The 15,089-nt window shown below is 43.2% G+C and overlaps 1 protein-coding gene across 1 annotated transcript in view; it reads right to left on the bottom strand.

The window, feature by feature from the left end:
- Positions 1–50: 50 nt before the first annotated feature.
- The window catches only part of LOC134328321 (FERM and PDZ domain-containing protein 4-like), a 54,820-nt gene continuing 39,781 nt past the window's right edge, over positions 51–15,089 (bottom strand). Inside the window, exons 9-16 of the mRNA XM_063009420.1 lie at positions 13,686–13,805; positions 11,745–11,881; positions 9,341–9,467; positions 8,162–8,251; positions 7,878–8,060; positions 6,829–6,967; positions 4,895–5,875; positions 51–3,277 (exon numbers count right to left, since the gene is read on the bottom strand). Coding sequence (XP_062865490.1) covers positions 225–3,277; positions 4,895–5,875; positions 6,829–6,967; positions 7,878–8,060; positions 8,162–8,251; positions 9,341–9,467; positions 11,745–11,881; positions 13,686–13,805 — 4,830 coding nt within the window. The 3' untranslated portion in view covers positions 51–224. The remainder of the gene's footprint in view (positions 3,278–4,894; positions 5,876–6,828; positions 6,968–7,877; positions 8,061–8,161; positions 8,252–9,340; positions 9,468–11,744; positions 11,882–13,685; positions 13,806–15,089) is intronic.

The following is a 15,089-nucleotide window of genomic DNA, read 5'->3' as shown; positions in this document are numbered from 1 at the left end:
CGCTACAGCATTTCAAGAGATTTGGGTACATGATTGATTTTAAAGCCCATTGGAAAGTTCTATAGTTTGTATATATTTAAAATGTATACATATATACATAGTACTATAGAAAATAAATATGCACGCCACAGTAGTATATCTTACAGTACTTTGGGGGTTTTCAGTTCCCCCCGTTGTCCATTTATGGCTTTGCTAATAAAGACTGACTTAGAAACTGAGGATTCCTACTTGCTGAGCAGCGTCTTAAGCGAGCGGGTAAGCGTGTTGACGATAGCCGACATGGTGCTGGAATGGCTAGCCAGTGCTTTAAGACTCTGGTCCCCGGGGGCACCCCCCGAGGCTGCCTCGGCTGCACGGAGCAAACAGATATAATTCATGACCACTTCATCAACCTTAGCAACAACCTCACGCTGCTGCTGACTGGCTGATGCTCCGAGGCCACGAACCAGGCACATGCAGATCTCAGATAAGCAGCAAAGCACCTGAAAACTGCGAGTGACTGCCAGCAACATCTCCTCTGGGCTCCTGTGTGCCTGGGACATCATTTGGCATGCCTGTCCAAGTTTACTGGATTCGATCGCCAGCATCTGCTTGTACTGTGCTAGCTCCTCTACCTCCATCGGCGGGCTTCCTCTATCGCTTCTACCCACACTCGAGCGCACCACGGCAATCAGCTCACTTGCCTGTCTTCTAACATCAAGGAAAACCGTAGGGAACACATATTTGTGATCCTTTAGTGCATTTATACGGGACAGTCTGTCCCCGAAGCTCATGTTGTTCAAAACTTCCCCATACAACTGCTCTGCTGCCATTTCTAGGAAAGAGTTCGGGTCGTTTTGGAACGGTCCTGCTTCAAGCTGCCTTCTTTGTCTGGCTTCCGTATCTCCTTCATCCTCTTCTGTCGGGCCTTTCCTTTTGAAGAAACAGTAGCTAAATGGACCATTGCACGTCCAGGGATTCATATCCAGCTTCTGTGCAGCCCTCACATGCCTGGCATCTTTTTGCCCTGCAAGAATTTCAGAGGCTTTGTTGCTGACAGACCAGCACATTGTCTGAGATGCCAGTGACCCCTGGGAAAGGCTTTTGGAAAGCTTTTTTTTGGTAGGTCTTCTCTGTAGTTGCCCATCAGTGGCTTGGAATTGAAGTCTGTTGTCCTGTTGAAGTCTGCCCAACGATGGTGCCCTTGCTTTCTCCAACAGTGCCTCAATACTCCCACAGCCCGTGGTTGTACTAGAACTTCTTCTAAGCTCCCTGCCCCGGTTTAGACTGTCGTTTTTGGAGTCACACTGATGCAGCACTTCCGTAGTTATTTGGTTATTTTTTGGTATGACGACTGGCTCTTTTGTTAGCACAGTGTAATTGGCACTCCTGGACAGACTTAATTGCGGTGGTTGAGGAGGTGGTGGCGGCGGCGGCGCAGGTATTTGCGGAGGAGGTGGTGGGGGTGGCGGCAGGCTGGCACACAATTTAACACACCTTGGAAAATTGGCAGATGGCTCTTCTCTTCCTCCCAACAGCATTCCACGGTGTCCTGTGCCAGCTACACTAGAGAGACAAAGAGAATCATTAAGCGTCTGTTGGATAGAAAGTCTCTTCCTGCAGTCAGACTTGAGCCAGTCCTCTGTGCTGGCATTGGGTATGTTCTCACCATGGTACCTATTCAGGGACAAGAACTGATCAGGATTATAACCTTTCTCTAACTCGCACCTGAGGCCAGAAAATGACCCTCTCCTTTCAGAAAGACTGGGCCTCATTTCAAGGTTGCTGTTGGGTCTCTGAGCATGCAAGTCAGGACTCCTCTTCAACTTAGTAGGCAAGGTGGATGAGTGGTACATTCTTGGCCCTGGGATTTTGTTTACTCTATAAGAAGTTGTAGCGTGGTGCACTACATTCGGGTTGAGGAGGTGTGAGGGTGAGGGTGGCATGCAGGGACATTTGGCAACCATGTTTCCTTTACCTTTAACCAGGTCTAAAAATAGAGAGGTATTGGGTACATGCCTTCTGCTGTCCCTTTTGCCTCCCCCTAATCCCGCCCTGTACAGCTTGCCCCCCTGATGCATCTGGCTGACTGTTAAATAGTTTATTAACCGCCTATAATAAGCCTCACTTTCCTCCTTTGTGTTAAGACTTTTTACACTGCCCAGTTTTGCATGCAGATCACTGAGAAGGTTGCTCCTTCGAGCTGTACCTGTAGTTTCCTTGATTTTTGATGGCCGGGCACTGAGGGATGGGTCCGATCCAGCAGGATGTACATTTGGCAGCATCTTTCTCAGGAGACCAGGGTCGGCGTGAGGATGCAGCTCCCTTGACGTGAGCAGGAGGGAGGACGAGGATCCAGAGAATGGGTTCTTGCAGTCCGGGCCACAGATCGGGGAGTCCGTTGGGGTCGCGCAGGCACTGCTTCCAGAGCTGCAGCCTGCATCCAGAGAGGAAGACTGAGAACCCTGTAGTGAACCTTGTCCTTCGGTTTGCAGAGAGGAGATCCGCTTGGCTAGGTGGTATTCACAAAGTCGTGCCATTCCCGGTCTCAGTGGTGGATGGCTCTGTTGATCGTCCTTGTAAGATTCAGGCTGTTCGGTATTCTGAAGCTTCCTTGCAGGGGAGAGAGTGCCTGCAGGAGGCTGTTGCTCCCCCTGACTAACCTTGAGAGTATTGCTACTGCTGGTTTGGTTCTCTCTTGAACCATGTGATTCTGCAACCTGAGTCACAGTGGGCTCATTTTCTTGCAGGGGCGGTCGCACTTGGAACCTCTCGCAGAGTTTTCTGTCCACACTTATCTGACTCCTTCTGTTCATTTCTCTCCCACTAAAGGTGTTGTATTTCCCAGGGGGTTCTATTACTTTCCTGTTTAGTTTATTCCCACTGGTTGTTGCTTTGGATCGCTTACCAGTATTCAGAAGAGTGCTTGAATGTGCTTTAACCATATATTTGCCCAAGGACCTATTTTCCGATGTTCCTTGCCCCATATCTAGAGTATTAGATAAAGATAAGTTATGCTTTAAAGGCACCGCTGTAGACTGAACCTCTGCCTGTCTGTTTCTTGCCGGACTGCGCGGTGGCTTTGGAATGGACCCCCTATTGCAAGGTGAGACAGGAAATTCTGTCTTCTCCATCTGAAGGGGCTGGAAGCCCTCGGTGGTGGCCACCAGGAGACGCATGGCATCTGAGAGTCTTTGGGCTGCAGCCTGCTCTGAGCTTTCGGTCATCTCTGAGGAGTTGGTCTCGTTTCCTGAATCTGATGAGGACTCTGGACTAAAAGCTCGTACTATACCATTACCTGTGGGTAACATAAGGGTCAGGTAACTTTTCATAGCATTTTTATTTACAAAAAAATTCATAGATGTTATTATTATAAAATGACCACAAAAATCAAGTAGATGTTGCTTAAGCAAAACTTGGGCAGAATTCCCAGTTTAGAACTACAATGGTCCAGTTTAAATGGTTGTTTTAATGCAGAATGGTTTAAAAAGCACAAACCCAATTTCCGGAAAACTGTCTGTGACTTGTTCATTCTCTTAAACCTTTATTTATTAATTAATTTATTTATTTTTCTCTTTTTTCTCCGATCCCCGCCCTCCCAATTTTCTCCCCTAATCTAGTCGTATCCAATTACCCTGATTATGTTACGCTTCACATCTACCGATACAACCCTTCACTGCTGACTGAGGAGCTTCGCAACTGACACATGCCCCCTCCGACACGTGTGCAGTAGCCAACTGCCTCTTATCACCTGCACGAGGTGAGTTCATATGGATCAGCTTTGTGTACGGAGAGCCACACCCTGATCAGCATTATTTCTCAACTCTGCACAAGCGCGATCAATCAGCCAGCAGAGGTCGTAATTGCACCAGTTATTAGGAAACCTGGTCCGGCTCATCCCACCCTGAACAACTGCCAATCGTTGTTCATGCGGCCGCCCAGCCGGATGGCAGAGCTGAGATTCGATACCATGTATTAGAAATCCCAGCTCTAGTGTGCTAGTGTATTTTACCGCTGCGCCACCTGAGCGACCCTTAAACCTTTATTAACTAAAAAGAAATGACTTGTAGTGTTTTGGCTGACCAAATTTGAAGCATTTTGTTAATATAACATCTGTAACAACAATCTACATGCTCCGCCATCATGTTACTACTCTTTACTTTCATTGTACAATGCCCACCACTGATGGCGCATGCTTGGCTCATAAAAACTGGTGAAAATGCAGGCCGGTTCTCTAATAAACACCAAGGTTCGAAGAAGAGTTCTTTAAGCGCTAACAATGCCCCCACTTGCCACTCAGGTGGCAACACATGCTGGAACCAGAGCTGGGATCTTGAATACATCGTATCGAATCTCAGCTCTGCCTGCTGACTGAGGCTGAGCGGCCACACGAACAACGATTGGCCTGTTGTTCAGATATGGGTGGGACTAAGCCGGATGGGGTCTCTCTCTCTCTCATGACTGGTGCAATTACGACCTCTGCTGGCTAATTGATGGCGCCTGCACCGAGATGAGAAAAGAGTGCTCTCAGGGTGTGTCTCTCCGTTCACAACGCTGAGCTGCACTGCACTCGTCAAAGTGTAGGTGATAAGATGCATACGGCTGCTGCCCACGTGTCGGAGGGGGCGTGGGTTAGCTTCGTTCTCCTCAATCAGAGCAGGGATCGGCATTGGTGGAGAGGAAGCATGATGCAATCGGGCAATTGGACGGGCTAAAAACGGATATAATATTATATCTTATATATATAATATTATATATATTATATTATTACATTTAATGTGTTTTTATATTTATAACTATTTTAAAAGTAGTTAAAAGGCAGGACACATACACTGTGCATTTCACTGTGGGAAGTCTTGTGACTATCAAATACAAACATCATTCTTATTTTTAAAGGCAGTAATTATTTACTGACCTGTAATATTGTTAGACTGACTGTGGTTGGCCTCCTCAGATACAGCGAGTGTTTCCAGCGCTTGCAGTGTGTTCACAACAGCATGATCCAGGGTCCTGACACTGCTGCCCTCCCCATGTGCAGAGACAGCATCAATCAAGGACACAGGGATACTCTCATTATCACAGGATCTTTGAGCTCTGATTTTGCCCTCGGTGCCCTCCTCATCGGAGCTGTCTCTGAACCCAGGTGGTGGTGCAGCGATGGCCATGTTTAGAGAGAGGAGAATTGAATCGTTTTCTTCGTCGTCGTCATCTCCCTCCGGGGGCGGAAGTGTAGTCAAGTCTATGATATCGTCACTGGAGCCGGACAGAGTGAGGAGCGTTGCTTTACTTGTCGGCAGTCCCAATTCCCCCTCTCCGGGGGTAGCGGGCGTGTCCTCTTCACAGCTAGCTTCATCCTCATCCTCCACATCATCAGTGGTCTCAGCATAGCACAGTTCTCTCAGCAGAGGCTCCTCTATACCTTCAGCGCTGCCGAAGATTTCGCCCTCACCAATATTACTGTAGACATGTGATCTCATCTGAGTGGTAAAAGCCAAATCATTATTCATGAAAGCAGGTCGTTCCAGCGATTCAGGACTCTCATCCATCAGGCGGTGGTAGCCGAGGTTCTGAGGGCTTAAATGTTGCAAAGGAGGGTTTCTGAAAATGAAGGACACCTTTGCACTGCGAGGAGAGTCCTGAGGTTGGAGCCGTGCAGATGGATAAGGTGGTGGTTTGGGGGTTATTTTAGTCACTTGTGACCTTTCAGCACTTTGGACTGGATATAAGGGCAGACGGGGCTCTGGGACGTAAGCAGAGGTTGTGGTCTTTTCGGCTTCTTGGTCCTCTGGGGAATCAGATCCATCCTGATAAGGATCCCTGCTTTCTTGAAAGCATAGCTCTTCACTGGTGCCTAAAGAGGTGCTGTACGGCCACTCAAGCTCTCTAGGATCCTGGCCTGAAATGGATAAAAACATCTCATCAGTTAGAACACACACATTCTCAATGAAAGCTTTGGTAAAAAAAGGGCGGCATGGTGGCTAAGTGGGTAGCACTGTGGCCTCACAGCAAGAAGGTCCTGGGTTCAATCCTTAGGTGGGGCGGTCCGGGTCCTGTCTGTGTGGAGTTTGCATGTTCTCCCCGTGTCTGCGTGGGTTTCTCCGGGAGCTCCGGTTTCCTCCCACAGTCCAAAGACATGCAGTAAGGTTAATTGGAGACACTGAATTGCCCTATAGGTCAATGGGTGTGTGTGTGTGTGTCTGTGATGGACTGGCGCCCCGTCCAGGGTGTTACTGTGTACCTTGCATTAATTGAAAAGCTGGGATAGGCTCCAGCACACCCCCCGCGACCCTAATTGAATAAGCGGTTAAGAAAGTGAGTGAGTGAGTGAGTGTTAAATATCTAAACAACCTTACTTGTGAAGAACTTGTGATGAACAATACAAGAATAAAATATGCAGTGCCTAGGTGGTGCAGCGGAATATTCCACTAGCGCACAAACGCTGGGATTCTGAACCCTTTGAGTTTGAATCTCAGCTCTGCTACCGGTTGGCTGGACCCCCCTAGCAGGCACAATTGGCAGTGCCTGCATCAGACAAAATTGGCCTCTAGTCCGCTGGATGAGAAAGACCGGACTAAAAAGGGGCGGGGTCTTTGACGCTGTGTAGGGACCCTGATTTTTAGCCTGAGGTGCCTGTACAAAAGTGGAGGAACGTGGAGATCAGTGCATGACACTGGCCTCAAGTGCAAATTCACAGCAATATGGGCGAATAAGAGGGGTCATGGACTGCACACGTGTCAGAAGCGATCAGGGCCTCAGATGCGCAAGGCTAATTGGAAATGTTAAGTTGGGAGAAAAAGGGGGAATTAAGTAGTATTATTAAATAAATGAATACAATGCATATCCACTTACCACTGTCCATATCACCTGTGCTGCTGCTGTGAGCCATATTGAAGATGGAGCGACGAGAATCCACCAGAAGCCGATAGTATCCAGCTGTTAGACAAGCCAAGTTCATGGCATCACTGGACTCCATTATTAGTGTGATAGGCTGTTAAAAACAAGGAATAATACTGAAGACTACATAAAGAAACACTGATAATGAAACACTATAAGTACGTCTTCTGTTTTTGTTAGGGCTCGCCACAGTGGATCTTTGGTCTTGCCCGGTCCTGAACATCCTCCTCTGTCACACCAACCACCTGCATGTTCTCCCCCATCCATAAACCTCCTCTTTGCCTTTCTCTCCTCCTCAGCACCTGATATAGCTCTTATCCCTCCTCTGCACATGGCCAGAAGGTCTCAATCTCTCCTCCCTAACTTTGTCTCTAAAACATTCAACCTGCGCTGTGCCTCTAATAAATTGGTTTCTAAACTACTGTCAGAACTAATTAAAAATGTAGGTTTAACGTTTGCTATGACACATTAAAAACTCTTCGTTTATTGTATGATTAAAAACAAATAAAAGGAAGAAAGAGGACAAAATATGAATAAACATTACACAATAAAATAAAAATGCAACCAATAAAACATGGAAGGAAAACATTTAACAATTAATGCTTAAAATAGCAATAAAATAAAGAAATTAAATGCAAGAGATGAACAATTAAAAAAATACATAAATTAAGAAAAAAGGAGGTAAATAAAATGTAAATAGGGCGGCACGGTGGCTAAGTGGGTAGCACTGTCGCCTCACAGCAAGAAGGTCCTGGGTTCGATCCCCATGCGGGGTGGTCTGGGTCCTTTCTGTGTGGAGTTTGCATGTTCTCCCCATGTCTGCGTGGGTTTCCTCCGGGAGCTCCGGTTTCCTCCCACAGTAAAAAGACATGCAGTCAGGTTAATTGGAGACACTGAATTGCTCTATAAGTGAATGGGTGTGTGTGTGTGTATGTGTGTACTGTTCATTATTGAGATCTCCTGACTGTGGTAAGAAAACATTAGTCAGCTTATGAAAATCTCACCTTGACGTCTAACACGTGTAGTTCTACCCGCACGTAGACCTCGTCCTCTGTAAGGATCTCGATGCGGTTAACATGGCTGAAGTCTGCCAGCAGAGCCACTAGACTGGTCTTGGTATTGATGACATGACTGATACCGTACCTCGGGCCCACCAGTAATGTGACCTCTGTTTGCTTTTCCATATGCTTCATAAGAAAAGAAAAGGAAAGAAAAACAGATTCATGTCATCTGTGTACCAGCCTGAATACGTCGGGATTTAGCCTAAAACGTCATTCTGATCACTTACCAGTAAAAGAGATTTAAATACTCTTCCTCCGTACAGTCGCAGATCACTGAGATACTTTAGGTAGTGAACCTTCGCTTGCAAAATAGTAAGCTGGAAAACATTTGAGAAAATTGAATTGTTTTATTTTGATTTAACTACAAACTATAAAATAATAAATGCAGTTTCCAGAGAGTGGATTAGCTGGCCAGCATAATAAACACCTATTATTTAATTTATATAAAGATTAAAAATATTTTTTTTAATGCATTTTCTCCCCATTTTCCTCCCGATTTAGCGCATTCAATTTTGTCTTCCTTTGCTGAGAGATACCAGATTGCATCCGAGAAGAGCACGTCACTGTACACGCCTCTTCCGACAAGTGCACAGCCCCTCCTCTTCTCGCCCCTGCATTCTGCACAGGCGTCTCTTCCGCCAATCAGGGTCCTTACACAGCGTATGAAGACCCACCCGCACATAGTCCGGCCCCCACCCTGCAGATACGATGGCCAATTAGTATCTGCTGCAGGCACTGCCAATTATGCCCGCAAGATGGCGCCCAGCCGACCGGTGGCAACACCGAGTTTCGAACCGAAAGCTTTTAATATACCGAAAGATTTTAATATACAGAAGGGTAAAAAATGTATACACACTTTAATAGATAATTTCTTCATGTCCTCCTGATTTAACACCCCTGTGGGGACCCTAAAGGATGTGGTGTATCATAAAAGACCAGCTACACTGGTGACACTTTGGGAGGAAAGGTTTTTCTTTTGTTAAAGTGGGTATACATTCTGCAAATACATTTACCATGTATTCCCTATTAATTTAAATCATTATTCATGTAATAAATCTTAAATGATGCTTTAAATAAGTAAAGACATTAGTTTTTAGATTCCTGATTCACTGAGGTTCTGTCTTTCACCACTAGATGTCTCTCTTCCAACATTTAAAGTTGAAGTCAAAACTTAACACACAGGTAAGACATGCATGTCCATGGCAGTCTTGGGTTACTGACACACACACACAACCTATGATGAATTCTACGCATATTCCACCAATTTTCCTCCCAATCTATAACACGTGTGCAGTACAGACCACTTCTTTTCACCAGCATGAGATAGCTTCAAATGGAGATCTGTATCACGCACAAAGAATCACTGAACATATTTAAATGTATGCGCTGGCCATTGTGGAACTTACCTTTTTCCCGGGAGGCACCAAATTCTGATTGGTTTTCAGTATGTGAGTCAGAGCTTTCTTGATGTTCTTCTCCTTCATGCTGGAGAGCACTGAGGAAGATAAGAAATGAGCCAAACCCCACTGCTTCCTACAGGACAGAAGAACAGTGTGAGCAGTGTGAGGACCAGCAGATCACAGCAACACTTTTATATCTTGTCCAGTTTTGTACACTTAAATATTCCATGTATGTAAATTTTATTATTCAAACATAAAACATACACCGATCTGGCATAACATTATGACCAGCCTCCTAATATTGTGTTGGTTCCCCTTTCCCTGCAACTATGATGCACTGTGTATTCTGACACTTTCTATCAGAACCAGCATTAACTTCTTCAGCAGTTTGAGCTACAGTAGCTCGTCTGTTGGATCGGACCACACGGACCAGCCTTCGCTCCCCACGTGCATCAATGAGCCTTGGTCGCACCATGACCCTGTCGCCGGTTTACCACTGTTCCTTCCTTGGACCACTTTTGATAGATTCTGACCACTGCAGACCGGGAACACCCCACAAGAGCTTCAGTTTTGGAGATGCTCTGACCCAGTCGTCTAGCCATCACAATCTGGCTCTTATCAAACTCGCTCAAATCCTCACCCTCGCCCATTTTTCCTGCTTCTAACATCAACTCTGAGGATAAAATGTTTACTTGCTGCCTAATATATCCCACCCACTAACAGGTGCCGTGATGAAGAGATGATCAGTGTTATTCACTTCATCTGTCAGTGGTCATAATGTAATGCCTAGTCGGTGTATTACACCATTTGGTTTAAAACATTGTAACCTCTGTAGAAGGAACATTGCCAGGTTCAGTTTTGCACATTTAAACATTAAAGCAACCTAAAATACACCAGGTTGAACTGGTGTGAAATGTTTGTGTCCTCTCTGAAGTACCTCTACAGCTCACATGAGAGCCTCTGCCCCCGGTTCAAGTACTGAACTACTATACTCCATTTCTGCAGACATTTTTTATTGTGTTTAGGACTGAACCATGCAGAATAGCAACAGTACTGAATTTTCTGTAAAACACCCACGTATTTAAAAGCCTTTCCAGCTTTAGCTATCTGCACACGTCTTCTCTTCATGGTTCACTTATCTTTCTTATGAAGAGCAGACTCAGAGTCTACAGCCCACACACCCAAGTTATTAACTGGAACACCTAGCATTTGAAGAAGCGCTACAGGCTCAAATACCACTTTCAGTCTGGACTGTACATTATTTATTAATGATTTCATAAACTGAAACTGTTTTATTGGTTTATTTTATGCTGAATGTCAATACATATTAGTATGACTTGGAGGAAGATCAGATCACAGTTTGTGTGTAACAGAGTTTCCAGAAATTCTAGTAAATCTAAAAGTGTCTATATATAATTATAATTATATAATATATAATTTCTGTATAGAGGTATATGTTATGTGTTAAACATGTCATATCTCAGTGGTGGGAAATGACATTTAGATGACTTATGTTTTTAATTGGTACAATTGGATGTCAGTAAAAAAAAACCTCCCAATTTTTGGCACAGATATTATGCTGGATCCACTAACAAGGGCACTCCCCAATGCCTAGGCTGTTTGGCCATCCCAAATCAGTCATAGCCCATCCTGTCTGTGTAGACGCCCGACCCAGCCAACAGAATCGCTGAGATTTGAACCCCAGATCTCAGTGATAGTGGACTAGAGTATATTACTGCTGCGCCACCTGAGCGTCTTAGGAAGGGAATTGTTTGTAAATTTGATATAAGGCCTTCGGAAGGTGATGCTGGGTGATGAGTGATGACTGCTCAGTTTGTGTGTCCTCCTCCACATTTGTATTTCAAATACTTGAATAGAGATTACAGTCGACACATGAGCTGATCATCTTGATGACACGAAAATTTCACAGTGTCTAGCTATCAGCTGATACCCTGGAGAGATTGCCAGGGAGAGGTAGTCGAGGGTTCAGCACAATTAGATAGACACTAAATTTGATAGTGATACCAGTTTTTCAATTTATTTTTTAAGCAGTGAATATGATTTATGATTTAAGGTTAGAGGCTTTAAGAAGGGTATGCAAACTTAGGAATCATCTGTCAAATTTAAACTATTCAGTTTAGAAACATCAGCTGACGTTTGAAACATAACTAACTGATTTTAGATGATAGTGCTACTCTCAGTTATGTAGTTACATTTGTAGTTACACGCTGATGAAAGGTGATGGAATTACAGCTGAAAACAATAATCACTGGACTTTCAGTCACAGAAATCCTCCGGTAAACAGTGCTGCTCTGAATTATATCTCAGTTCTGATGGGGGAGATTAAGGGATTCGCTAAAATTAAGCAGTTCACTTTTGTATCCTGTAGATATAGTCAGCTGCTACTCACTGGATGTACTTTAGTGAGACTTTCTGTGTCGGGTGGTTGGTGAGGGTGAGGATGTACATCTGTAGAGCAGCAAGATGAAAAACAGCTTCATACTTCAGCTCAGGACCGAAACGCTCCCGCACCACATCATTACAGCTCTGAGAATGATAAGAAAGGATGATAAAACCACATTAGAGCACAATACTACAGCCTTATATGTTTTACTGAATGTCTTATGCGTGATGCAGATCACATGATTTCTGAGCAATGGAAACGTGTTTTTTATTAGTATTCACTTTTTATACATTTTGAATATGTTCTTTTTCGTTTAGTTTAGTTAGTTCATTAATATGTGTAGTTTAGTTTTAGTTTCTTCAAACCGTGGATTTAAAAAGTATTCAAACTCTTTTGATTTTTGCACACTTAATGTATTGTGGATTTGATTCTTTAATGGATATAAATGATGTTAAACCTATCAATCTACACTTAATCACCCATAAGGACAAAGTAAAAACATATTTAAAAATAAATAAATAAAACCTCTGATTCACAAAAGTATTCAAACCCTTTGCTGTGGCATTTAAATTGGGGCCAGATGGATCCTGATAGTTTTAAATATCCTTTAAAAATTTTTTTTTTTTTTTAATTATTATTATAATTTTTTTACCATTTTTACCCAATTTTCCTGCTAATCTAGTCATATCCAGTTATAGATATCCTGACTGCATGTCGCTTCACAGGCCCCCTCTGACACAAGTGCAGTAACCAACCACTTCTTTTCACTGTTATATAGTTTGTCTGATCTATTTGATCCACCATAATATCAAGAGATGACGTTTCCATAAAAGTTATGTCTTTTCTTTTTATTCTTGGGTCAGTTATGGTTTAATCAGAGGATAGTTATGGTCAAAGATTCAGATTAAAATGCAGATGAAGACGGTCTGCAGAGAAACATAATAGATGATTAAGAGGTTCATTATGACCAGGATTATGTGCTAGATATAAGATGGAGTCTTTTAAAGTGTGAGGAGGGAGAGGATGGGCCAAATGATGCTCACAGGATTTGAAGGTCAATAGCTACTCTTCTCTGGGGTGAAGAGGAGAGATGAGACAGTGTGCACAGTGTGCCAGTAAAACAGCAGGTAGCTCAGAGGTTAAGGTAATTGATAAGTGATCAGAACGTCACTGGTTTGAGCCCACCAACACCAAGTTGTCACTGCTGGGCCCCTGAGCAAGGCCCTTAACCCTTGATTGCTAGTGTTGTATTCACTTATACTTGTTAAGTTTTTGCATCCTCATTTTTTCTTGTTGGACCTCTGCTCTAAAAAAGGACATTTTAATGCTTACAGAATCGTTTTAATTCAGCATAGCTAAAGATCCACTTCATTAAATTACTAGTCACATTATCATTGTTGGATGGCATGGTGGTGCAGTGGATGTAGTGGGTGCAACAAAGCAACATGAATCCTGGAGACCTGGGTTTGTGCCTCAGTTCTGGTCACTGCCATGTTTGTCCAAGATCTGTGAGGAATGTTCTGTCAAATTATGTCCTCATGGACCCCGCTTACTAGTTTTAGTGCAAAAGAACTCCAGTAGCCTGCACAGAACTCTGGCCTCTGTATTTATTTTATATGAATACTCATGCTTTTGGAATATAATCTGAAAAGTTTATTATTTTTACATTTAAATTACTTTGCACATTTTAATTAAAATGCTAGCTATTACTTTTATTTAAAACTAATGAGTAAGTAAATGTTTCCAGGCTAAAAACTAACAGATAAACAACACACACATCACACTCAAAGACTCCAAGACTACCTGTAGCTCTGTAGAAGACAACAACAAAAATCATTTAATTAAAACCCTTCATAGATCAAACCTGTTTAGGTGTTTTTTGAAGTATAAAACGTTCTACTGCTCAAACTCATATTTCATATTTCTTTCCACAGCTGTTTTACTCACTTGGACATAGAGATATTCAAAAGCCACCACATCCCTTCTGAGAAGGTCGATTGGATCCTTAGGAACGAAGCTGATTCTGAAAAAGCATTTCATCTTGTGTGACTCTGGTCTCTGCGTAACCTTTACAAAGATAAAAAAGTGGATTAAGAATAGTGTCATTGTGGTAAGGACAAAGTACTACGGAAATGCAAAACTTCACCACTCACTGTTCTCATGAACCTTATTGTTTCAACTATCCTTTTAGATTAAGGCTCTGATTTACTAAATATTTGTGCTTTTACTAAACACCTGCAAAAACATTTAAAAATAGGCTGATTTACTAAAATAGTCCATTAAGGATTGCATCTTGAATAAACAAACCCTTCTACATACAATATTCACACTTATTACATGTTTCCATTGATACTACAGAATGGCTGGCAAGTGGCTGTTTGTTTGTTTATTAGAAATTAAGGTGATGTTTTACACACTTTGGTTCCATTTATGACAGGACAGGTAGTTACAGGTTACACAAGATTCATCAAATAAAGTTTAATGTGAAATAGTCCTGGACAATTTTAGTATCTCCAATTCACCTCACTTACAATCACTTTAGCCCCAGTGGCCTAATGGATAAGGCACTGGCCTCCTAAGCCAGAGATTTAGGGTTCAAGTTCCATCTGGGGTGTTTAGAATCTATCTATCTATCTATCTATCTATCTATCTATCTATCTATCTATCTATCTATCTATCTATCTATCTATCCATCTATCCATCCATCCATCCATCCATCCATCCATCCATCCATCCATCCATCCATCCATCCATCCATCCATCCATCCCTCCATCCATCCCTCCATCCATCCCTCCATCCCTCCATCCATCTATTGACATGTCTTTGGACTCCACACAGAAAGGACCCAAACTGGTCCACCTGGGAATCAAACCCAGGACCTTCTTGCTGTGAGGCGACAGTGCTGCCCACCGAGTCACTTGATACAACATAGTATATGCGAATGAGAATTGTGATGATAACCAATGCACCTCATTACCATGCTATGTAGTACAGCAGTATGCTGTTTGAAATGCAGCCCGTTCTGTTCTTTTTAATTGGAGGATTTTTCATCCATAATTAGTGCTTGATTTTACAAAGTCTGACAGACACATTCAAAAAATTGTGTAAAAGCCCTTCCCAGAACAGAGAAGGGGAAGGGTAGGCAATTTCATATTAACAGACATGGGCTTGGAATGTGAAGCACAACAAGATCATGGTCAGGTGTCTAAATACTTTGGTTGAAGTTTTGTTACGTAAAATTTCCTTTTGCTTGCTCATTTCTGTTCGTTCTTCAGTACTGTGAATAAAATTGCCTAACAAAGCTTTTCCTCTTGGTGTCTGACATCTTCAGCCACCTGATTTCCATTTCT

Source organism: Trichomycterus rosablanca, chromosome 15 (genome assembly GCF_030014385.1).
Source record: "Trichomycterus rosablanca isolate fTriRos1 chromosome 15, fTriRos1.hap1, whole genome shotgun sequence".
Taxonomy (NCBI): Eukaryota; Metazoa; Chordata; class Actinopteri; order Siluriformes; family Trichomycteridae; genus Trichomycterus; species Trichomycterus rosablanca.
This window is presented reverse-complemented; position numbering and strand designations above follow the sequence as displayed.